The sequence below is a fragment of the Canis lupus genome, chromosome 17 (genome assembly GCF_011100685.1).
Source record: "Canis lupus familiaris isolate Mischka breed German Shepherd chromosome 17, alternate assembly UU_Cfam_GSD_1.0, whole genome shotgun sequence".
NCBI lineage: Eukaryota > Metazoa > Chordata > Mammalia > Carnivora > Canidae > Canis > Canis lupus.
In genome coordinates this window covers 16,034,207-16,060,411 of record NC_049238.1, presented here as the reverse complement: position 1 = coordinate 16,060,411, position 26,205 = coordinate 16,034,207, and the positions used below count along the sequence as shown (strand labels likewise).

The following is a 26,205-nucleotide window of genomic DNA, read 5'->3' as shown; positions in this document are numbered from 1 at the left end:
AACATAGTCCCTGTTCCAGGGCCGGAAGGGTTGACACTGTTAAGATAGCAAATTTCCCCCAGATTAATCTACAGTTTAAACCAATTGCTATAAAATCTAGGTAGGGTGTTTGTTTGTTTGTTTGTTTGTTTTGGCAGAAGTTTAAAATCTGACCCCTCCTATTCATATGGAAATGTAACAGACCCAAAATCATTTTAGAAAAGGACCAAAAACGAATCAACAAATGAACAAATGAGAACTTTTATTTCAAAAATATTACAAAGCTATAATAATCAAAACAGTGAAGTACATGCAAAAGGCTAGTCCTATTCATCAATGGAAGACAATTAAGAGTCCACAAGTAAGTCATTTTGGGTCAAGTGTTTTTGACAGTTTCCACAAAAACTCAGTGGACAGCGTCTTTTTAAATAAATGACGATGTAAAAACTAGAAATCCACCTGCAAAAAAAAAAAAAAAAAAAAAGGCAGTAAGATTCCACCTCATTCCACATACAAAAACTAACTCAAGACTGACCAAAGACCTAAACATCAGAACTAGGACTCTAAAACTCTTAGGAAAAAACTTTTATGAGCATTCATCATCTTGGATTACATAATGATTTCTTATGTATAACACCAAGAGCAAATGCAAAAGCATCAAAAATATGGATACACACTGGACTCCATCAAAATTGAAAATATTTGTGCTTCAAAGGGACATCAAAGTGAAAGGACACCCAGAAAAATGGGGGAAAATATTCGTAAACTATATACAGGATAAGGGGCTTGGATCCAGAATACATAAATTCTTTCTACTCAACAATAAAGAGATTTAAAAAACATTTTTTAATGATGAAAATTTTTGAAAACTTTTATTCAAAGAAGATATACAAATGGCTAATAAGCACATGAAGACATGTGCAATATCATTAGTGAAATCAAATTAAAACCAAAAGATAGTTTGTCTTATCCACTAGGATAGCAAGAATAAAAGTGGATAAAGAACCAAGAGCTGGTCCTTTGAAACAAAATTTATCATTCTTTAGCCAGACCCATCAAGAAAAAAAGGGGGGAGGGGCCTCAAAATTAGAAATGGAGAAATAACAACCTACACCACAGAAACAAAAAGAATATTTTGCCAACAAATTGGGTAACCTAGAAGAAATGGATTCTTAGAAGCATAGCCTTCCAAAACTGAATTAGGAATAAATTAATTTGAACAAGTTGTTAGCAATGAATAGAATCATTAATCAAAAAATCTCCTAACCAAAAAAAAAAAAAATCCAGGACCAGGCTCCACAGGTGAATCTACCAATAATTCAAATGATTTAAATTTAACAAGTTAGTACCCATTCCTTTCAAATTATTCCCCCCCCCAAAAAAAATAGAAGAGTAAGAAAGGCTTCTAAATTCATTAGGGCAGCATTACCCTGATACTAAAACCAAAGACACTACCAAAAAAAAAAAGAGGGAGAGACGGAGAGACACAACTACAGGCCAATAATTCTGATTAAAAGATACAAAAATCCTCAACAAAATATCAGCAAAACAAATCCAATGATACATTTTTAAAAATCCTTCACCACAATCAAGTGGTATTTATTCCAGGGATGCAAAGGTGGTTCAAGATTTATAAATCAACATGATACATTATATTAACAAAAGAAACATCTCAACAGGTTCAGAAAAAGCATTTGATAAGGCATAACATCCATTTATGATAAAAATCCTCAACAAAGTAGATGTGAAAAGAATACACCCCAATATGATGAAGGCCATATGTTAAAGATGCACAGCTATCATCATACTCAATGGTGAAAAACTGGGAGCTTTTCCTCTAGGATCAAGACAAGGATGTCCACTCTCATCACTTTTATTCAACATAGTACTAGAAGTCCTCACCACAGCAATCAGACAAGAAAAAGAAAAAGCATCCAAATTGATAAGGCAGAAAGAAAAAACACTTACTTTTTGCAAATGATAGGATAATATATATTTAAAAACCCTAAAGACTCTAGCATAAAACTACTAGAATTCAGTACAAAATACACAGAAATCTATTGAGTTTCTATATACTAATAACGAAGTAGCACGGAAATTAGGAAAATAATCCCATTTATAATTGTACCAAAAATACCTAAGAATAAACTTGACATAAGAGGCAAAATATCTATACTCCAAAAACTATAAAATGTTGATGAAAGAAATTGAAGACACAAATAAATGGAAAGATGTTCCATGCTTCTGGATTGGAAAAAGTCAACATGGATCTATATTACCTAAAGCAATCTACAGATTTACTGCAATCTAGATCAAATTATCAACTGGAACAAATGATCCTAAAACTTGTATGGAACCACAAAAGACCACAGATAGTCAAAACAATCTTTGGAAATAAGAACAAAGCTAGAGGTATCATAATCCCAGATTTCAACATATGCTATAAAGCTATAGTAATCAAAACAGTATGATACTGACACAGACACATAGAAAAATGAAACAGAGAGCCTGTAAATAAACCCATGCTTATATGGTTGATCTACAATGAAGGAGGCAAGAATATACAATGGAGAAAATATGGTCTCTTCAACAAATGGTGTTGGGAAAACTGGAGAGCTACATGCAAAAGAATGAAACTGGATCACTTTCTTACACCATCTGGAAAAATAAACTCAAAATGGATTAAGGACCCAAATGTGAAAGTTTAAATCATAAAACCCCTGGAAGAAAAGAAGTATAAACAGGTGGTTTCTTTGACATTGCCCAAAGAAATGCTTTTAGACAGGTCTTCTTGGGCAAGAGAAACAAAAGCAAAATTAAAGTACTGGGCTATAACGGAATAAAAGGTTTTTATACAGAAAAGGAAACCATCAACAAAAAAGAAAACCACATAACTTACTGAATGGGAAAAAACATTTTCAAATGATAAATCCAATTGGGATTAGTATTCAAAATATATGATAAACTTTTATAACCCCACACCAAATACAATCCAATTAAAAATGAGTGGAAGACCTGAATATTTTTCCAAAGACAACATACAGATGGCCAACACATGAAAAGATGCTCAAAGACACTAATCATCTGGGAGATGCAAATTAAAATCACAATGAAATATTAGCCATTCTGACAGATGTAAGTTGAAATCAAAAATGGAACTAACAACAAGCATAAGCAAGGATGTTGAGAAAAAGGAACTCTCACAAACTGTTAATGGGAATGTAAATTGGTACCACTACTGTGAAAAACAGTTTGGACGTTCCTTTAAAAATTAAAAATAAAATTACCATATGATCCAATAATTCCACTACTGGATATTTACCCAAAGGAAATGAAAATACTACTCTGAAAAAGATATATGCACTCCTCTGTATGTTGCAGTATTTATAATAGTCAAGATATGAAAGCAACACAAGTGTCCATCCATAGATGAATGAAAATGTGGCATATGTATCTATAATGGAATATAACTCAGCCAAAAAAAAAAAAAAAAAGAGGATATCTTGCCATTTGCAATGACACAGATGGATCTAAAGGCTATAATGCTAAGTGAAGTAAGTCCAAGGAGGACAAACATTATTTGTTAATTTCCATAGAAGTGAAATAACATGAACAAAAAAAAGACAAATAGACTCTTAAATACAGAGAACAAACGGTGGTTTCTAGAGGGGAAATGGGTGGGGGCATGGATGAACTTAAACATTTACAAGGATATAATCAGCAAAACACTCTGCCCATTGAAAGAGGCCAGACATGAGAACATATGATTCCTTTACTTTATGATTCCATAAAACAGAAGCCATGAGGGACAGAAGTCCCCCCCCTTGCCTGAAATAGGGAGTAAGACTGGAGAAGGATAGGAGGATTAACAGTAAATGTTGCAGGAATGATGATGAATAAGATGCTGCAAAAGGTATTTATGGAGATAATTGCTCAACTTGTTACAACTACCAAACACTTGAGTTGTATGCTTGAAAGGAGTTTATCAAAGGATATTAAAATATGCCTAAAATTATTTTTAAGTGATGACAAAAATAAAGATATTCGCAGAAAAACAAGCACTAAGAAAATTGTCATTGAATCCAAGTTAATATAAAGGAGTATTAGAAAATAACCTAAAAAATAAAAACACTTTAGAACATATGGGATGCAGATGAAGAATGCTTAAGAAGTAGTTTATAGCATTAAGCACTTCTAATACAAAAGTGAAAGCTATAAAATAAACTCTCTAGATTTAGAGACTAGAACGCTAGAAAAAGCTAGAAGCTAGAAAAAAATCAAGCACAGAGTAAGAAGAAATTACTCTTAAGTCAAAGAAATGGAAAATGGAAAAAATGGGGGGAAAGTGAAACTTCTTTAAAAAGGAGTTTAGAAATAACATAATCCTACATTAAGATTTCTCAGGCAGCAGAGGAGACATTTACCAACTCATTCTGTTATCCTAATATCAAATCCAGAGAAGATATCACAAAGGGGGAGAAAAGAATCTTAGACCAATATCCCTCATAAACAAAATTCCTTAAAAAATGCTAGCACCAAATCTAGAAAGACATTAAAAAGATTGTATAACATGCCTAAATGGGGCATCCCAGAAATGTAAGGGTATTTCAACACTCAAAAATCCTAACCTGTCTGTCTTTCCAGGAATGTTTCCTATGACCGTTGGAAGTCTGACCCATAAATGTTAACTCAATACGCCATTGCAAGGCAACATGAACTACTGCCAACCTACATCTCCATTCAGGGGCATCTCTAAAGGAACAATGATGAGAAGAAACTTTTCTTTGGGCACAGCCCACAACCTTTCTGAATGGAAATGGAAGAAATCTGAGGTAAGTATATATAGTCTTCTACAAAGTGCCAACTGGTTAAGTTGGTTGTTTGGGGCTCAGAAGGTACAAATCTGGAAAATAAAGAAAACCTATAGAAGAGGCATTTGGATGAGCCAGTGGTAATGGCACGTGAGTCTTGGTATGTCAATCTTGGCGATTCATGTCAATGCGGATCATACACATCCACCACAGAAATACACTCAGCAGGTGAAGAGAACTCCACATCCAGTGGGTAATTATAGCACCTCATTCTCTGTGTACACTAGTACACAGCGTACAACCACTAGTGTACAACCAATGACCCAACAATTCTAGCAATGGGACCTAGCACACATCCAACAGAAATGCACGTTTATGAAAAGATGCATAGTATTTCTCATAATTACTTAAAATAATTGAAAACTGGAAAAATGTCATCAAAATAGGATGTTTTACTTTATATTCAGAAACTAAAATGAACTACAGCTGCACAAATTGATAAATCCCATATTTAAAAGCTGTAGAAAGGAATAGATATAAAAACATACTATCAGTTCCGTATATAAACATTAAAAGATAAAAACATTTTTTTCTTGGTTGTTGGCAAAATTAGGTGGTAAAACTATTTTAAAGACACAAAAAGAAAGGAAGGTAGTAGCTCCTTTGGAGAGGAGGGCATAAATATTTGCCAGGACAGGAAAAGAACCTCTAGAATCTTGGCAATGTTCCATTTTTGAACTAAGAAGCAGTTACAAGGGTGGTTCAATCAGAAATAAGACTTCTAGCTATAGATCTGTTTTGTATACTTTTATGTCTATACTTAAAAATTCATAAAAATGAATCACACACCAATAGCTAATAATGACATGCATCGAATAACCTGGGCTAAGGATCTTACTTTCCCCTTCCTAGGCCTCTCTTTTCTCATTTATTTTTTGAATCTTGAGGTTTCAGATTGTATTCTGTTCTAAAGTAGATATCAGAATGTCATTACATAGCTCCATTCTTCTCTAAATAGTCTCAAGGAATAGTTTATTGAATACATAAGCTATATATAAAGCTTCATACGTTTAATTTTTAAGAAGCTTCACTGAATATTCAGTTGTCATGAAATTTACCTTTAAGTGTACAGATCAGTGGATTTTAGTATATTCACAGAGTTGTGTAACCACTCTCACCATTTAATTTCAGAACCTTTTCAGAGCCCCAGAGAGAAACTCCATATCCATGAAGAAACTCCATATCCATCCCTTCCTACCCCCAGTTCCTCTTGGACCTTGGCAATCAAGACTGGTTTGTATCGAGTCAGTTTTGCTTGGCTGTACTATGCAGTCTCAAGTTCCTTCCTTGTAGGTTTGCCTAAGTTCTTTCAAGAATCAGGTTCACAGGCCATATTTTTTAAGTCTTTTTCAACTAGTTCCTCAGGAAGTTAGGCACATTGCCCTCTGTGGTCCTAAAGCACATATTATATACCCTTATTACATACCATGTATCATTTACAATTAACTTGCTTCCACCACTGGAACTAAACAATCAGAATTGGACTCATTTTTGTATCTCCTATATTGAATATGGTGATTTCCAAAAACATTTGATGAATGAATGTACCATATAAGAAACTGATTAGATTATAAAGAAGGATGATTTAGTACTAAGGAGAAAATATTCAGAGACAGGAGTATGTTTGAGGACATCAAGACAGAAATGTTATGTCATAGAAAATCATTACGATAATATAACTTGTCAATAACTGATCATTTTACAATTAATAAATTGAGAAGGCCAAGAAAATACATTAAAACTATTACATAGAGTTCACACTAAGATGTTAATGTACCCTAGCTAGAGAGAAATAGCTACTAGAATCTTAAGTTTATTTAGTATGGCTGTGATAATATAACCTAAGAAAAATTCTAAAAGTCAAATGTAGAAAAAAAATATATAATGCTGCAAGCTTCTGAAAAAGGTTGAAAATTATATCCAAACTATCAACCAAATAAAAGTCAAGGTAATGCTGACCTCAGAGAAGGAGTTGGGAAGTGTTCCTTCCATTTCTATTTTTTGGAACAGTTTGAGAAAAATAAGTATTAATCCTTTAAATGTTTGGTAGAATTCTCCTGGAAAGCCAGGCAGCCCTGGACTTTTGTTTTTTGGAAGAATTTTGATTACTGATTCAATTTCTTTGCTGGTTATGGGTTTGTTCAGATTTCCTATTTCTGTTTCAGTAGTTTATATTTTTCTAGGAATTTATCCATTTCTTCCAGATTGCCCAATTTGTTGGCATATAGTTTGTTATAATATTCTAATTGTTTATATTTCTGTGATGTTGATTGTGCTCTTTTATTCATGACTTTATGTGGGTCCTTTATCTTTTCCTTTTTGCTAAAGTCTGGCTAGGGGTTTATCAATTTTATTAATTCTTTCAAAGAATCAGCTCCTAGTTTTGTTGATGTGTTTTACTGTTTTTGTGTTTCTATATCATTTCTGCTCAACCTTTATTATTTCCCTTTAGGCCTTTTTTTGCTACCCCATTTCTAGCTCCTTTAGATGTAAGGTTAGGTTGTGTATTTGAGACTTTTCTTGCTTCTTGAGGTAAGTCTGGGTTGCTCTATTCTTTCCTCTTATGACCACCTTTGCCGCGAGTCCCAAAGGTTTGAACTGTTGCATTTTCCTTTTCATTTGACTCCACATATTTTATTTCTTCTTTATTTTCTTGGTTAACTCTTTCATCTTTAGTTGGATGTTCTTTAACCTTCACATATTTGTGGTCTTTAATTTTCTTCTTATGATTGACTTCAAGTTTCACAGTGTTGCGGTCTGAAGATACACATAGTATGATCTCCATCTTTCTGTACTTACTGAGGCCTGATCTGTGACCCAGTATGTGATCTGTTCTGGAAAATGTTCCATGTGCACTTAAAAGAAAGCGCATCTCGCTGCATTAGGATGATATGTTCTGAATATCTCTGTGAAGTCCATCTGGTCCAGTGTGTCATTCAGAGCCATGTTTATTCTGCTTAGGTTCTCTATCCATTGCTCTGAGTTGTTACAATCTCTTCAAGAAATGGTGTTGGGAAAACTGGACAGAAGCACGTAGGAGAAAAACTGGACCACTTTTGTACACTATACAGAAAAATAAACTCAAAATGGATGAAAGACCTAAAAGTGAGAGAGGAAACCATAAAAATCCTAGAGAACACAGGCAGTAACCTCATTGACATTGGCCATAGAAATTTCTTATTAGACATGGCCAGAGGCAAAGGAAACAAAAGCAAAAATGAACTACTGGGATTTCATCAAAAAGCTTCTGTACAGTGAAGGAAACAATCAACAAAACTAAAAGGCAACCTACAGAATGGAAAAAGATATTTGCAAAGGCATATCCAATAAAGGATTAGTATTCAAAATCTATAAAGAACTTAACATCCAAAACCAGATAAGCTAGTTAAGGAATAGGCAAAAGACATGAATAGACACTTTCCCAAAGACCTACGGATGGCTTACAGACACATGAAAAGAGACTCAACATTACTAATCAGGGAAATGCTAATCAGGGAAATGCTAATCAAAAACCACAATGAGATACCACTCACTCCTGTCAGAATGGCTAAAATGAACAACTCAGGAAACAATAGATATTGGCAAGGATGTGGAGAAAAGGGAACGTCCCAACTGTTGGTGGGAATGCAAACTGGTATAGCCAGTCTGGAAACCAGTATGGAGGTTCCTCAAAAAGTTAAAAATAGAACTACCCTATGACCCAGCAATTGTACTACTAGGTATTTACCCAAATGATACAAAAAATACTGATTTGAAAGGACACATTCACTTTGATGTTTATAGTAGTATTGTCAACAATAGCCAAAGTATGGAAAGAGCCCAAATGTCCATCAACTGATGGATAAAGAGGTGATTTTACACACACACACACACCCAGGACCTATTACTAAGGCATCAAAAAGAATGAAATCTTGCCATTTGCAACAACAGGGATGAAGCTAGAATGTATTATGCTAAGCAAATTGAGTCAGAGACAGACAGATACCATATAATTTTATTCATATGTGAAATATAAGAAACAAAATAGATGAACATGAGGAAGAAAGAAAAGAGGGAAGCAAACCATAAGAGACTCTTAAGCGTAGAGAACACACTAAGGGTTGATAAAGGGGAGGTGAGTGGGGGGATGGATTAAATGGGTGATGGGTATTAAGGAGGGCACTCATTGTGACGAGCACTGGGTGTTGTATATAAGTGATGTATCACTGAAATCTATTCCTGAAACCAGTACAATACTCAATATTAACTAGAGTTTAAGATTTTATTTAAATTCAATTTGCCAACATATAGTATAACACCCAGTGCTCATGTCATCATGTGCCCTCCTTAATGCCTGCCACCCAGTTACTTATCCCCCCATCCACCTCCCCTTCTGTAACTCTTTGTTTCCCAGGGCTAGGAGTCTTCTGTGATTGGTCTTCCTCTCTCATTTTTCACCAGTTTCCCCCTTCCCTTATGGTCCCTTTCACTATTTCTTATATTCCATATAGGAGTAAACCATATGATAATTGTCTTTTACATTGACATGGATGAATTGGAGGGTTTATGCTGAGAGAAATAAGTCAATCAGAGAAAGAAAGACTAGAATAAAAATTTTAAAATAAAAAACTATAGGCCAAATAAAAAGATTTGTAATTTTAAAAATCCAACACTTCTTAAAAGTGAAAAAGTGAAAGGTTAAGAACTTTGAGAATTAGTATGTTTTTTCCTCTTTTAAAGTACTTCTAAGTGTTTGAGTAAGGACTAGCTTTGGTTATGGGAAATGTTAAAGTGAATTCAATTTTTCATCACAATATACACAAGGTTTGATTGTTAATGCTATAGTAGTCTTTTAAAACACACACACACACACATTCAGACTTCAGCAAACTATACTTAAAGTATTGTACTGTGAAAAATTAACAATACTCAATATACAAAACAAAAATAACTTCCCTTGGGTGTACATAACTATAACAAGTAATATTAGAGTTAAATACACATTAAAAAGTCAGAAAAAGTTATATTAATACAGATCTTTTAAAAACTTAGACATAAAATTTAACCAACGCAGAATCTCCTATAGAAGAATTTAGAATCATTTCATGATTGGATTGTTTGTTTCTTTGCTGTTGAGTTTAATAAGTTCTTTATAGATCTTGGATACTAGCCCTTTATCTGATAGGTCATTTGCAAATATCTTCTCCCATTCTGTAGGTTGTCTTTTAGTTCTGTTGACTGTTTCTTTTGCTGTGCAAAAGCTTCTTATCTTGATGAAGTCCCAATAGTTCATTTTTGCTTTTGTTTCTCTTGCCTTCATAGATGTATCTTGCAAGAAGTTACTGTGGTCAAGTTCAAAAAGGGTGTTGCCTGTGTTCTCCTCTAGGATTTTGATGGAATCTTCTCTCACATTTAGATCTTTCATCCATTTTGAGTTTATCTTTGTGGATGGTGTAAGAGAATCAAAGTGATAGTGCCAAGAAAAGATAAATTAATAATTTGTCTTTCAAACAAAATCTTTAAAAATTTATTTAAGAGAGAAACTGCAACAGAGATAGCAAGAGAGGGCACTAGAGGGGAAGAGAGAGAGACAAAGGGTCCTTCACTGAGCAGGAACCATGACTCAGGGCTTAGTCAATCCCAGGACCCCAGGATCATGACCTGTGCCAAAGGTAGATGCTTAACCATCTGAGCCATCCAGGTACCCCAACAATTTGTCTTTAACACTTTTTATGTGTTTTTATTTTATATCCATGTATATAACTTTGAATATGATTATGTGAATATTTTTTAAAAACCAATCCATTTCTATGGAATGCTTTTTTTCCATTCTTATAAACCATTTTTATAGGAGTTCAAAAAATATTTTTAATTTATATGAATAAAGCAAATTTAAAACTTAACAATCCTTAACTTTGAAAATATTTAAATCTAAAAAAGTCAAATGAGTTACTCTTTCCCAAATTTTGAACCAACAGTCTGTTGCCAACATTTACAAAAAAACAGATTCTATTAACTTAAACTAATATAAGTGTTTTAGACTAGGAAAAAAAAGCATTAATATTCATTTATCTGTAAAATATAATAATAACTTAATCCTAAGAAAATATAAATCCTAACATCGAATATACTTTTTTATTTGTTTTTATTTGAAAGTACTCTGAATTACTATACATCCTCCAGGTTGTAATTTTATAGTGTAATATACAAATATGGGAGGAGGGATGTGCCTTCAAAATAAAAAAAAAGGAAAATAGCTTTAAATTAAGCACTATTTATATCTTAAAAGGAAACTATTTTAATCCTTTATTCAGCTACTTCTCTATACTGGGCTTCTGTTTAAAAAAAATAACAAGTAGGAATTAACTAAATGTAGATTGTAAAAACATTTTCTACAATATTTAACAACAAATGCTATAATAAATTTGTGAAGTTTGTCTATTTCCAAACATAAAATACTATACCTGAAGACACAATTCAATGAAGTTAAATCTAAAAAACTGAAGGACCGGAGGCTCTTCCTGATAAAACTGGTACCAAAAACATCCATTATTACTTTATCTTTTTTTTTTTTTTTTGGCATTCAAGTTCATTTATTTTTTTTAAATTAACCAAATTGTTATCTTTGCCATATTTTATGGTACCAAAACAAACAAAAGCTGCCCAGTGCCCTATGATACAACAGTCACAGAAGTTGTATAGAGTGAATTATTTTTCCAATAGAAGCACTTTTCTAAAGTGTACAAAATAATCTCTAAGATCTGGTAAGATTTGGGGGAAAAGGAAAAAAAAAGTGTTCAAAGAAATTATATTACAAAGAGTCAATGTTAAATGGTCTGCTCTAAAATAACCACAAACCACAGATTAATTTGTAGTGTAAAAATACACTCCTCACTTCGAATAAACTTTCAAGATACCAAATTTAAACTCCTATTCATAAACAACAGTATTTCTGGAAATTACTTCCTAACCACAAAAAAATGACAACATCAATACACTCAATATACATGTACCAATAATAAATTTGATTGCCCTAGCTAGCTTAGAAAATATCTAAGTTTCTTCAAATATTTTCTAAATCACCAAATCTCTAGTTCTTCGAAACTATTTGGCAGAAACTCTTAAGTGTACTCGTATGATTTTATGGTTCTATCTCTGCAAGAATATACTCCGAATTTGCTCAATAAATGTTTACTTGTAAGATAAATCCTAATTCACAAGTAAATGCACTGACAAAATCCTCTCTCCCCCAACTAAACAGTAGTGTTCTTGAATGTCACAAATATCTACAACAAATAACTAAAAATATAAAGCCAAAATAAATATATACACACACACACACACACACACACACACACACAAAATAAAGTAAAAGAAAAATCCCATTGTATGAGCTAGAGAGAGGGAAGAATGGGATTAAGTCTGACTTTTCTTCCATATTCTAAGTGTCCTATAAGCACCCATATTTTCCTGGGAATGTGGTTGTGTAGCATTAACTCTCTATGTACTATCCATGACCTCGACGATGACTCTATAAAGTAGCAACAGAAACAGAGGCTTTAGTCAGGAAAGACACCTGAAAGATATAACAGTAAAATATTATCTAATGACTGAAAATATAGCAAAGAATACTTTATCAAATAAAATGTTTAAAATACTTTAGGAGTGAAACACATTTCCTAAATATTCTTTCTGAAAACAAGTCATCATAATTCCTGGTCACAACAAATTTGTAACATTCTAATCTGTAACATTCTAATCACTGTCTGCTAGGAAAATAATCTGAACAATCTAGATGCCTTTCAGATACTTTGAGTTTAGAAATTGTCATATGCTTACCACTTTATTATATATTTGGAGCATCTAAAACAAAACAGGAATTACTGGGTATCCTATGTATTATCTGTTGCCAAACTGATGCATAAAAGATCTGAGCTTTCATCTCCTTGCACTGAAAAACAAGAAAGAATAATTAGTATGTTAGATTATATTTTCCAAGAATTATGGGTTTCATTAATAGTCATGACATTATTTTGAAGGTTCCTACTATAAACAGAATTTTTTGCTTAATTGCTAATAGTCATAATTTAAAAAGGTAAAGGAAAGAAATATAGCATACAGATTATACATATACTAAAACATACTTACACTTAACTAAAAACATCTTTTCTTAAATAATTACTAATATATATCCATTCTGGAAAATAAAATACATTTTTGTTTCTTCTAGTCTTCATTTAGAACAAGAATTCTATCAGAAATCCAATCTTCCAAAAAGATTTAACTGTTAATCTATTTACTGCAAATATGTGCCTGTTATACACTGTCCTAAATATTGCAATTTCATGCAGAGCAACATCAGCAATTTTTCAAGTTACTTCACAAAAGATTTTCAAAACAAATACAGTAGTTTTATTAGAATGTCTGATTTTTCTAGAATTAGTGAGCATTTACTTTGTACCAGGTACTAGTGAAGAGGTTTCACAGGTCTTAACTTATGTAGCCCTCACTCAGCCAATGGTGTCATCATTAGCTGCATATGACAGATGAAGAAACTGAAAAAAAATCAATATGTTAGAAAGCTTATCTCCAGTTTCACAGTTAAGAAGGGATGCAGCAGGAATTCAAACTCATGGAGTGGGGCCTCATTGCCCATACTTTTAAATACTGTGCTAGATCCAATGCAAGTGATCCATAAGTATCACTTACAAGTCTTGTATTTTCAGAATTCAGCCTAACATTTTACATGCCTATCAGCCATTCCCCTTTGGATATCTAGCTATATCATCTTGAATGTAAAAGGTCAGACAAAAGTCTCCTCAAAAATGGGTTGCCATTCTAGATTTCTTTCAAAGTTGTCCTCTAGTTAAATACGCAACTGTAGGAAGGTAGCACATATCAGCATCACGCACTGCCTCAGTAACTCGATATTTGTGTGCTTTTCAAAGGGTTGTTACATTCTCCTAGTTCCCATAATTATCTATTTAAGGACTTCCAGGGAAAAACAAGCAAGCAACAACAGCAAAGACATCTTGGACACACACTAGTAACTTATTCTGAGAAAACAGGCTGCAAATAAAAAACACTAGCTTGGATATTTTAATACAGATATGTTATAGTAGGCTGAAACTATGGGACAGCTAAGCCAATTTTCTAAATGTATAATTAAAACAATACCTGGGCAAGGCAAAATAAACGCCTTATACTTTGAGGCCATTTCTAAAACAATGACACTTTGAGTTAAGTTTAGCACAGAACTACTATGACTCACTATGTATTGTCTGGACTCCAAATATCAGAGCGATAGATTCTAACAGGTTTTGTGAAGTCCAAAATAAGTATTTTTCTCTAACAATTCAGAAAGTTATCCACAATAGTCTCTGGAACAGCGGTTCTCAACCTTGGCTGGACGTTAGACTCACCCGGGGAGCTTTAAGACGGTGAGATCACAGCTGGATCAACTAAAACCATCTCTAAAAAGTGAGACCCAGGCAGAATTTTTTAAAGCTTCCTTTTGAACGCAAAGCCCAGATTGAAAAGCATGGGCACTAGCACCACTTTTCTAGCTTCTTTAATAGGGAAGAGAACTTCAAATATTGAGAGCTCTAACAGAGAATTAAAACCATTTTTCCCTAAGATCCGGAGCATGTGCAAGCAGTAATAGCAAACATCAGTGGCTACTACAGTACTGCTGGCGGTCAAGGAATAAGTGTTAGGAGCCTGGACAGTACTCAAAGCAACGAAACCATCTTGTTGTCTTATTTTGTTTTAAAACTGATTATAGCACATGTGTTAGTAAATTCTAAGTCTGTGAAACCATGTTTCTTATGTTTGCCTCAAAGATTTTCCCAAAAAAAAACTTCAAAATTTTTAGAACTATAATCTGATGTTTTATTAGCTGCTTTTGGTATAGCTATCTTCATTTAACTCACTCATTGATTCACCGTGTGCTAGGAATGCAGGAGGTAGGATGGAGATGGGGGCCTGAGGTGGGTTTTTAAGGAATTTAAGAAAAATGAAGGTGGAAATATATTCAGGTAGAGTAATAAAAGAAATTGTGGAAGCGCTAAAATGTATGGGCTGAGGGCCAGAAGCTTACTGAAAACTCTGCCTCAAACGATCTAACTGCTTTTCAGAAGGCAATATAAGTAATTAACAAAAGACTATAGAGTTGGAGACGTCAGAGTTGCTAAGTATATAGGGAACTAAGATCCTGTCTTCTATCCATGGACAATTGCCCTGAGCCTCATCCATAAAACAGTGATAATTTTGGGGGGTGCGTCTTCCCATTCCTGAAGTTTCCTCCCATGTAGAAGTATTCACAGGTGTGGCACTCTCCTCACCCAACACTCTGTTGGTTTTTGGCTTCCTTACTTAGACCAGGAGGAGGGCCAATCTGATTGGTCCATTTGGAGGACAAAGGAGGACAAAGGAATAAGTTAAGGTAGCCTCTTCCTCCTCCCTCCCTTTCTTTGGGAGATCAATGTCTCAAGCAGGGGTAGGCCCCCCCACATGGGAGGGAGGGGCAGTTCCAGCTCTGTGCCTACTGTTGGTAAACCTATTTTCCCCACAGATATAAACCCACATTTATCAGTATTATTTTGGGGTTGTTGCTTTATTAATAAATGTGGTATTTAGCTCACCAATTGTTTTCCTCCTTGTCCCTCTCTAAGGTGATTTAGAATTCAGGCAGCTAGTTGTCAGACTCCATTTAAACCGCAGTATCAACCTACTTGAGAGTTTGGTAACCTTTAAATGAGGGATCCATATGAAAACCTTAACACAGCACCTGGAACATAATAAGCACTCCACCATAACCGCTAATTCAGTAACAAAATATTCAAAAATAAGAGCCAATTTTAAAATATCCATTCACTATAAAACACCTAAATATGAATTCAAATGAAATATTCTTTCTAAAATATGTCAATAAAAACAAGATCCCTCTGCCATTAAAAGAAAGTAACCTGCTAGAATACGAGTTAGAACATGGAATAACAGATTTATAGTCAGAACATTCATTAAACAAGAAGCATTTTTATAGCCTACAAACATCCTCAGTAACTAATTCACAGAGAAAATGAAACCCAACATGTATTAAAAAATCCGATACTATAGCTATAACATATTAAAATTTTAACATTATAGAATCAGTTTGACATCTAAAAAATTTAAGAGGAAATATGTCCCATCAGTTTATTCCATAACTGTAACTGCATTAGCAATATGCTAAAAGTACACTCAAAAAACCTAAATAAAGATCTATTTCATCTGATAAGAAACCGATAAGAGAAAATTGGTTCTTCAAAATGAAGCCAGGAGCTCACTAATAGCAAGATTTATTAACCTGAGCTTTATGGGCCTTTAAGTTTTGTGAAACCCTTGAAATCGTCTGTAAAATGTCATGTATTTGTGCATGCATATATGGTTAAAAATGTTCTCCACTTTCATTACATTCTCAAAGGTCACCATTCCAAAAAAGAAAAAACAGTCCCGTATCATCTTATAATTAAGTGATTAGTCCCATTTATCCATTTATTCAGATTTTCTATAAAGTCTTACAGTACAAATGTTTTCAATTTGGATAATTCTGGCATATAATAAAAATTTAAAGAATAAAAAGTAAATCTACAAAAACAATCTACTTTTTTAAAATAGCTACTTACCCTTTAAGGGTTCCTTAAATTGTTCCTCTGATACAATTTTTTCATTAGCATGCGATGCTTTTACTGCTATTCTCAAATCCACTATGTTGTTTTCCTGTATTTCTTCAGTTGGTAGTTTTTCAAAAATGTTTTCAGCATAATTGATGTTATTCTTGAAACTATTAGGTGGTTCCCAAAATGAAGCTGAACACGTATCCAATGTAAAGGAACTTTGGGGATTACACTGCCCAAAATCAGCCTTCTCTCTCAGAGTTACGTTTCTAGAATATAATCTTTTACGGATACAGCTTTTCCTTAAGAGGTTCTGGTAGACTTCTTTCCTCTTTACAGTTTTCTCTTTTTGCCTTTGTTTCTCAGAGCAGGTACAACTTATATTTTCCCTTCTATAACAATTTTGATCTAACAATGGGAAGAGAGGCTTCCCCTGTAATTGAGGCTGGATTGTAGTAGATCCAGTACTAACTCCATCATTAAGATGATCTGAATCTTTACAATACGCTGCAAAACCAGAAGCGACTAACATATCTGCCAAATTGTTCTTCTCATGAATGACCTCTACTTTCAGTTTTGTTTCAAGATTATATGTCCTAAACTGAAAAACTAAGCCTGGTTTACTTAGGAAATCTTGAAAAAAACTTTTGGCTTCTACATTCCAGTGTTTCCCTTCAGCAGGTAAGATACCATGTAAGATACAAGGATAACTCAACCTTGGTATATTCAAAAGTTCGACAGGAGCAACTTTCAGATTTTTTATATCTGAATAAGGTATGGAAACAGAAAATCCATAGTCGATCAACACAAGTAATAAAGATTGATTAGAGACCTCAGAAATTTCTACTCTATTCCACTGATCTTCCAATTCATATTTGAACAAACAACTTGCACCGGGAATTATGCACTCTTGAGGCACTCTTTGCAACTTTTCTGGTAGATCAGAAAGCAACACAAAGAGAGATTTCATTATGTCAAAGAAATCTTCTAACTGAACGCAGAAATCTGATGGATCAGAAATAGCAGTGGCAATACCAGAATATTGTTTTCCATTGTGGAGCTGGGCCCAAGTATATGATCTTGTTGTACAAGAGGACACAGTAGTCTTAGATTCCACACTCAAAATAGTTTCTGAAGATGTAAGTTTGTTTTCAACATGAACTTTATTTAAATTTAAATATTCCAAAAGTAACAGGCCATCTACCAGAATGTCTACTTTCCACACAGAGTCCAAATATTTCAGGAAAAGAATATTTATTTCCAAATGTGCAAATAAACCCACAATGGACTCAAATGGCCGGCTTTTGAAATTTTCAAACCAAATCCATTTACAAGGCACAGCTTGTCTTGGAATATTTCTAATTTCATTACTAAGCATCTTGGTATTACTGAAAGGTACTATTTCATACTTACCACAATCTACTAAAAAAACAAGCACTTTCTCATCAACACACTTCTTTGCTACTTTTGATCGATACCACTTCAAGGATTTTTTAGATTTTGCCAAGCACTCTAAACCTTTTTCAATATTTTCAATTGATAAAGAGGGTTTCTTTACTTCTTTGGCGATTAATACTGTTAAATCTGATAAGATTTTTTTATTTTTGGATAACTTCACATAAAAGATCCCACTTTTTGAGACATAAAGTATTTCAGACTTTTCAAGTTGTCCAGGTTTTAACTCTTCCAAAGGAATCTTAACCAGCTGTTGGCAGGATGGTTGAAGGATTCCAGGACCTTTACACTCGTTTGATTTTCCTTTCTTCATTTCATCATCCTCCCCAGAGCTTACCTTTTGAGAGACAGCCACAGGCAGCTGCAATACTGTTTTCTGTAGTTTTGAATATGCTGTCCATTTCAGTAATTCATTAATGATACACGTTCCGTCACAAATGATACTGACTTCCCATCTCCGCTCATGCTTTTTCAAAAATTCACAAGAAACTCTTTTGTTACTCACTTTTGATGTGAAAAAATCCACAGTGTTACTGTCCCATATTTCATCAGGCTCATTCCACTTGACTCCACTAAGAAAAGAATGGATTCCTAGCTGAGGAACAGTTAAGAATTCCCTCTGAAATTCATAAATTTTGGAAGCACTTATTACCGCAGTATTACCATAGTCAATAAATTCCACTTCAAAAGAATTTCCTGGCAAAATTCTCTTAATTACTGCTCTGTAGATGGCATGGTCACCAAAGTATTCTGCAATGACAAGGTCTCCCACCATAGGCTTCACTGATTTTCTTCTCTCTTTCACTAAATTTGCTCTGCTTCCATTTAGAGCATCTGTGAGTCTGATGATTACATTTGCATTCTCAGCCAGCTGGATATGGAAACTTGCTGGATTACTGATATTAGAAACATATCCTTTAACTTTGGCATTCAAATAGATTTGGGGTTGAGGAAGATCTTTGATCTGTGGTCTCATAAGATTAGATGGGTTTTGAGAGGCTGCTTGATTTAATTCTCCACTAAAACACTGTGATACAACCCTTACTGATCTGTGGCCCACATCATTTTCATCGAGAGCATGTGCAGATCCAGAGACACTTTTTACTCCCTTACTTTTTAGTCCACTACTCAAAGAGTTCACTTTGGTTTTTGACACCGGTTCAATTTTATAACAAACTGATGGTTTCAAAAGCTTGGCATATGTACTTCCAGGATTCATTAATTGATCTATTTTGTTTTCAGAATACGTTACTAGATTAGTTTTATTTATCATATTATGATGATAATTGTTTTCTATTTTGCCTTTCAAAGAAACAGCAAGTCTTTCATTCTCACTTATTTTAGGACTCTTTTCCACACAGTGTGCTTGGTCACAATGTTTTTTTCCATAAGCATGAAGCAACATTTTAATTTCCTCATTTATATGTTGACAGCCATCATACAATTCTATACCAAGCTGGCCATCTGACTCCCTGGACAATATTATTGCCCTTAACGGTTTTCCTAAGAAGTTATCTTCAAACCAGCCACTGATTTCTGCTGGAATATCTACATCTCTAAGATCTGACAAAAAACACTTAATAGCTTGCATGGGTGTAAACAGCAATTCTGGAAACTGATCTGAAATCACCCTCAATGTACTTTCTTCTACTAACTGCTTATTTCCAAAGTCCACAAAATAGACCAGAAAATCAGTTAATGAATCCGTTGGCATTGCTAAAGCTCTGTAAGAGACACCATCTTCTATATACTTAGATATGCACAACCTCGTTTTACTAGGATCATATTTTGGACAATTTTTGAGGTTACTAATCTCTACGATTTTTGTTTCTATCATCTCTAGGTCTTTAATATTTCTACTAAGTTGGCAATAAAACTTTTTGGGACTATATATGTGAGATATGTATATTTCTTCCTCGCTTCCAATTTTTATGTTAAAGGAAGAATAATAGTAACTGTAAAGACTAACTGAAGATGGGAATGGCTTTGATAACATACTATACTGTGCTGAGCCATGATTAATGAGAAATTCTCTTGCACTAGTAAGTGGAGAGTGTAAATCCACCAAGTTATATAAACAGTTTGGATATATAAGAGCTAAGGCATAAATGACACAAGTCAATAACCCTCCAGAGGAAGAAATAAAATTCCTAAAGTCTCTGCATGCTTCTCTTGTCCAACAGAATTTACCACTGATGTGTTCAACTAAATGGTTAAGACTACATCTGAAGGCTTGGACTTCTAAAACAAGAAAACGTGGGTTAATAGCACAAATATCTTTAACTAAAACCCTTTCTTGGTAACCATAATCAACAAATACTATGTCAAATTCTTTTCTTGATACTTGAGTCAAAATAGCAGCTCTATACCACTTCCCATCTTTGGAATACTTAGCAACACAAGCAATCTGCCCAGTTTGATAAGGATCAGAATGAATGCTGTAATAATCCTGAATTTGATCCATTAGTAATTTTAGGTCTTCTAACTTACATTGAAGCTGGCATGAAAAGTCTCCTGGGCCATAATAAGAAGAACACTTGACTTCAAGGACTGTTCCTGGTTTAAACATATATTCTTTATAAGGTCGTATTGATTCCGGTCCCACAGACAAAGTAGAAGGATTTCTTAAATCTGAGAAGTTAACAGCTGGGGACTTTAACAAAGACAAGTTACTGTCTTTTAGCTTATTTGAATGATACTTCTTAGGTTTAGGTCCTTCAAGAAGGGCAGATAGGACTTTAATATTAACTTTGTTTTTACACTTTAAATTTAACACTGAATATTCACTTACAGATTTGGGGAGACATTCTGGTTCTACTTCCCAATATTCTGCATATCCAGCTTGTAACATGAGAGAGACAACATCAGTATTTTCTGAGGCTTCAATACTCTGAATATTTACAATGTACTTGTCATCTTTTCTTGCTATAACTTGAAGCAAAATTGCTTTGTTCAAGACAATTTTTTTAAAATAGTCAATTGCTGCCTTAACCCATAAATCTTCAACAGGAAATATATGTGCAAGTGAACAGCACATGGCTAAGGCAGGCAACTCCCAAAACTCTGGAAGCAAAATTTTTACATCAAAAAATGGTATGGAATCAGTATTTCCATAATCTATAAAATAAACATTAATCTTATAACCATTAATTTCAGTGATGATAGCCCTGTAAAAGTATCTGTCCTTGCTGTATCTAGCACAGCATAATAATCCGGGCTCTGGATTTCTTAGAATCAGTTCATCATTTTCACACAAGTCATAAGATTTGTTTATATTTTTCATTATATCTTGAAGTTCATGCTGATGTTCATTAGTGCGTACCCAAAAATTTGATGGGTTTAATACATAGGCCACAAAAGCAATATAGGTAGCCCGTATGTCCATCTCTACAGTTTTAACAGGAAAACCTACTTTCAAAGTGCTTTTATTTAGAGAGTCTATCGGCCGTTCAATATTTCCAGTAAAATGCTCAACTGCAAAGCTGTTAACATCAGAAGCATTAGTCTCCTTAAACATATTAGAGATTTTTGATTCAGACACTGGACAGAGTACTTGTGTGCCTACAGTCTTCAGCAGACACTTAGAATTAGTTGTAGACTCCTGAGTTTGTAGTGTTACATAATACAAATGTTCATCCTTATTGAACCAGTCAAGGTGTGCATATACTATTTGTCCTAACAAAGCTTGTTTAAATACACTCAGTTGAGATTTTCTGGCATCTCTATCTGGACTGTGCAAATATGTCAGAGAACATGGAAATGAAAATAATGGTACTAAAATAAAATCCTGCTTAAGTTTCTTTACATGGATGGAGGGTATAGCTTCACTATTGCCATAATCCATGAACCAAATTTTCACTTGATTATTGGGCAAGAGCTGCTGAAGAATTCCTCTATGCCACTGCCCATTTCTTCTTTTGGCAACACAAAGTAGTCCAAAGTTATCACATGTGGGACTACTTTCTTGACTGGCTGTATCATAATGCAAAGTCATACACACTGTTAAGTTTTCTAATTCTGGAATCCATTTAATTAGCTGACAATAAAATTTACTTGGGCTCAATGCAGAGGATATCTTTATACTTTCAATACTGCCTACTGACAAAGTTGGCTGCAAATTACCCAGAATGTGTTGAATATCAAGTGAAGCATCATTATTACTTAATGGTAACTCAGGTCTTTTATGTTTTAGTAAATCTGATATTTCCTGTGGGAATTCTTTTAACATTTCCACAATAAGACGAAACGAATCCCCATCAATAAGTCTGCCTAATTGTAATTCAAGAACCTGTGATATAATTTTTGGCACTTCAAGAAGAAGCATTTGAAGAGGCAAAACAGCTTGTACACAGCCTTTCACTTGTAGTCCTACTAATGACTTGAAGTAATTCAAAGCCTTAGGAGGCCATCTTTCCCCATTTGGTAGTATGTTGGCAAAAATACCAACTATTACCCGTGGCGGTAGCTCAAATAAGTTGCCACAGGCCGAAGCAACCTGTGTACTATTAACTTTTAGTTCTTTTCCATGATCTATGAGGAGCACTGTATAGAGTTCATTTTTCTTTTCCATGACTCTTCCTCTCTGCCATTCGCCAGATACACTTTCTTTTACCAAACAAAATTCATCAATGTCCACATTATTTTTTTCTTTTGGAATGTGCTGCATTTCCCGCTGTAATATGTGGTAGTCAAACTCACATTCAATATTATTTTTGCCTTGAAATTTCACCAGAATATCCTTGGGAAGACATTCTACATGTGATATTGTCAGATCCACGTCTAAAAACGTTGGTAACAGAGATGTAGAATCCATTTTCTAAAAGCAAATAATAAGTACTAATTAGCTTCTGGGCAGACAGTTGTTATGATTAAGTGAAATTAGCCTTCCATAAATTTGAAATTAGCCTTTTTACAGGTTCAGTATGTAAACATAAACCTTAAAATCCTTATATGCCTGGGGTTCCTGGTTAAGTGTCAGACTCTTGATTTCAGCTCAGGTCATGATCTCAGGGTCCTGAGACAGAGCTTGAGTTAGGCTTCATACTAGATATGGAACCTACTTAAGTTTCTCCCTCTCTCCATCTACCCCTATGCTGCTCGTGTGCTATTTCTTTTTTAAAAAATTATGTGCCTGTTTTTCAAACTAAACATATTGGTTTAAAAATTATATTTTTATTTTGTTCAATATACCTAACTTCACTGCCTTCTACTTTCAAAAAATATGACTGAAATAACCACACTTGGAAAAAACCACACTCTAGAAAAATAAATTTTCTAGAAACTTCCAAGTTTCTCCTAGATATTAGACAGATGTAGTACAAGAAGGAAGCCAAGTAAAGGCAACTGGAGACTTCTTTCTACTGCTGTGAGAACACTATTTTCCCTCATGCAGACTTCTTCTAACAACCTATAACTCAAAGAGGTGAATCCTAGAAGCAAGGGCAGATGGTGAACCCACAAGGGACACAAGGTTTATACTCCCCACTCTCAATTAGTAACATTTGGACCCTATCAGTATCACTATACAACTTCTGGATTCTTCTTTGAGGGGGCAATAGGCTAACTCCTGAACACCATTAAGGAAAACCAGGCATGGAAAGACCCTAAAGCAACTTAGGTGCATCCGGGTTTTGTCACTGGCATGGCTGACCACAAAAAGTATGGAGGGAAAAGAAATCTTCAGCAGAGGCAAAGCTCTCTACTCTAACTATGGCTCCAGCTAATTTTCTCTAAACTGTTGGGACTCTAAAAGTAAAATCAATATTCAAGTATAAAATATTCCCCAAATTCAGGCTAGAACCAACATCTATTATTACAGGACACATCTCAGCTCCTACTTGACCTAGAGTTAATGCTTTACAACTATCAATTTCTTTTTATGATGAGAAAAATACTGGACCTTAAAAAAGAAAATCACTTAAAAAGCCAAGGAAATGCTCCTCTAAGGAATAAATATGAGACAGCAAATAATTGTTTTTCAAAAGTCTGATTTCTGTTTTCAAAAGGTCAAAAGAACACATTTTTATATGAGTAAGTGGTCAAGATGCAGCAACCGAATTAGAAAAATACACATAAGGAATTTAAAACTGCCATGGGGAAAGTCAACACAAAATAAAGGTAAACAGAATAGAAAAAAATTGAGAGAATACCCCAAAATTCAGAAGATAAAAAGAAATATAGAAGACAGGAATATAAAATCTTATCAAAGTATAAATGTTCTCTCAGAGATCAACAGATGTTTTTTCTAAGACTTAAAAGCCTAATTCCAAAAGCTGAAACTGGCCACTGGAAAGCTAGAGAAAGGGTTAAGATTTAGGGACATCTGGGTACCAACTATGGGTTTTTATTTCCTCCTACATAATTAATTAGGTGGTAATCACTATGGTCTGAACTACAGACTACAGCTATGCTTATTTGACCCTGGAGTCTAAAAAATTAAAAAATCAAGTCAATGGATTAAATTCACTAAAAACTTTCATTAGAATAAATCATAACACTTCAAGACAAGAAAGGCCTTAAGCGACTGTTATTTAAAATCACAGGCCTGTACTAAACTTCCAGACCTGAGTCAGTTTATAGATCTATATCATTCCTTATACAGAGGGAAGACCAGGTACTCAAGAAAGGATCCTGTACTAGAACACAAGAAAATTCTTCCTGGCATTCACCCAAAAGGTCATGTGACCATTCATCTAATAGGAAAAAGAAAAACAAAACACTTAAGTCTTTTAGGAACTACACTTCTCTTTAGGTATAAAAAGCAAATGTAGGACTTTTTTATTAAATGAAGGAATATATACAATATGAGCCAAAAGAAAACCCAAACACACAAAGAAGTTAAATGGCATACTCAAACTACCAGAAGCCTATTCCTCCACACTACTTAACCTTCTTTCAAACAATGTAAATGGCTTCATGTGGAGTTTCACAGGAGAAGGGAGAAAAAAGTCCGAGCCTAGTTTGCATATGCTCTCATCTAATGCCAGTAACATCTAGAAATTGCTGAAGCACTGGAGTGGCCTTGCCTGAGAATCAAAATGAAATAGTCACAATTGTAGAACTAAGAGTACATTTACTGTGCTTGAAGAAATTACTAGCATTAATAATCTATTCCTATTAATGGACAATAGCTAATTCCACAGGATGATTAGTAACTCAATGGAGAAAGACTGCAGGACTTACAAGTAAGTATGAAGAAGAGAAACGTGGATGAGCCCCTAAGAATTGACACCTAAGTGTGTAGGTCCTGTGTGATGGTTACCAAAGGCCCCTACTATGGAAAAGGGGTTTTGTTTTGTTTTTTGAGAGGGAGGATGCAGAGAGAGAGGAAGACAGAATTTCCACATTGAGCATGGAGCCCATCACAGGACTCAATCTCACAACCCTAAGATCATGACCTGAGCTGAAATCAAGAGCTGGATGCCCAACCAACTGAGCCACGCAGGTGTCCTGGAAAAGATTCTTGACTGAGGAGACAATCTATTCTGTAGGTGTCAGCTTCCTTAACCTACCTCTTCAATGCTGGCTTAATAGGATCATGAAGAAAGTTCCCAATGCCATGGATAAAGCTCTACCCTTGTGTTTTCGAAGCTTAAAATGTAACAATTCAGAGAATTAGGAGGAAAAAAAAAAAACGGAATTTAAGACCAAACATGTTCAACTAATCTTTGACAAAGCAGGAAAGAATATCTAATGGAATAAAGACAGCCTCTTCAACAAACGGTGTTGGGAAAACTGGACAGCAACACATGAGAGAATTAAGCTGGACCACTTTTGTACACTATACATGAAAATAAAAGACCTAAAGATGAAACAGGAAACCATCAAAATCCTAGAGGAGGACACCTCGGCCACAGCAACTTCTTTTTTTTTTTTTTTTTAATTTTTATTTATTTATGATAGTCACACAGAGAGAGAGAGAGAGAGGGAGAGGCAGAGAGACATAGGCAGAGGGAGAAGCAGGCTCCATACACCGGGAGCCTGATGTGGGATTCGATCCTGGGTCTCCAAGATCGCGCCCCGGGCCAAAGGCAGGTGGTAAACCACTGCGCCACCCAGGGATCCCCACAGCAACTTCTTACTAGACACATCGCTGAAGGCAAGGGAAACAAAAGCAAAAATGAACTATTGGGACTTCATCAGGATAAATAGCTTCTGTACAGTGAAGGAAGTAATCAAAAATTTGCAGATGTCATGGTAAAGTGTTAGTATCCATGACCTATAAAGAACTTATCAAATAGCACCCCCAAAAAACAGGTAATACA

The 26,205-nt window shown here is 34.5% G+C and overlaps 1 protein-coding gene across 2 annotated transcripts; it reads right to left on the bottom strand.

Annotated features, from left to right (window-relative positions):
* Nucleotides 1-224: 224 nt before the first annotated feature.
* On the bottom strand, nucleotides 225-22,616 carry TDRD15 (tudor domain containing 15). Of its 2 annotated transcripts, XM_038560884.1 has the most exons (4): nucleotides 16,496-22,616; nucleotides 12,669-12,780; nucleotides 11,294-12,405; nucleotides 225-438 (listed from the first exon to the last, which is right to left on the bottom strand). In XM_038560884.1, exons 1-2 carry the CDS (start codon nucleotides 22,605-22,607, stop codon nucleotides 12,722-12,724), a joined length of 6,171 nt encoding a protein of 2,056 aa, XP_038416812.1. In that variant the 5' UTR covers nucleotides 22,608-22,616; the 3' UTR covers nucleotides 225-438; nucleotides 11,294-12,405; nucleotides 12,669-12,721. The 2 variants fall into 2 exon arrangements, with proteins under 2 accessions (XP_038416812.1, XP_038416813.1); XM_038560885.1 differs by lacking the exon at nucleotides 11,294-12,405.
* Nucleotides 22,617-26,205: the final 3,589 nt, after the last annotated feature.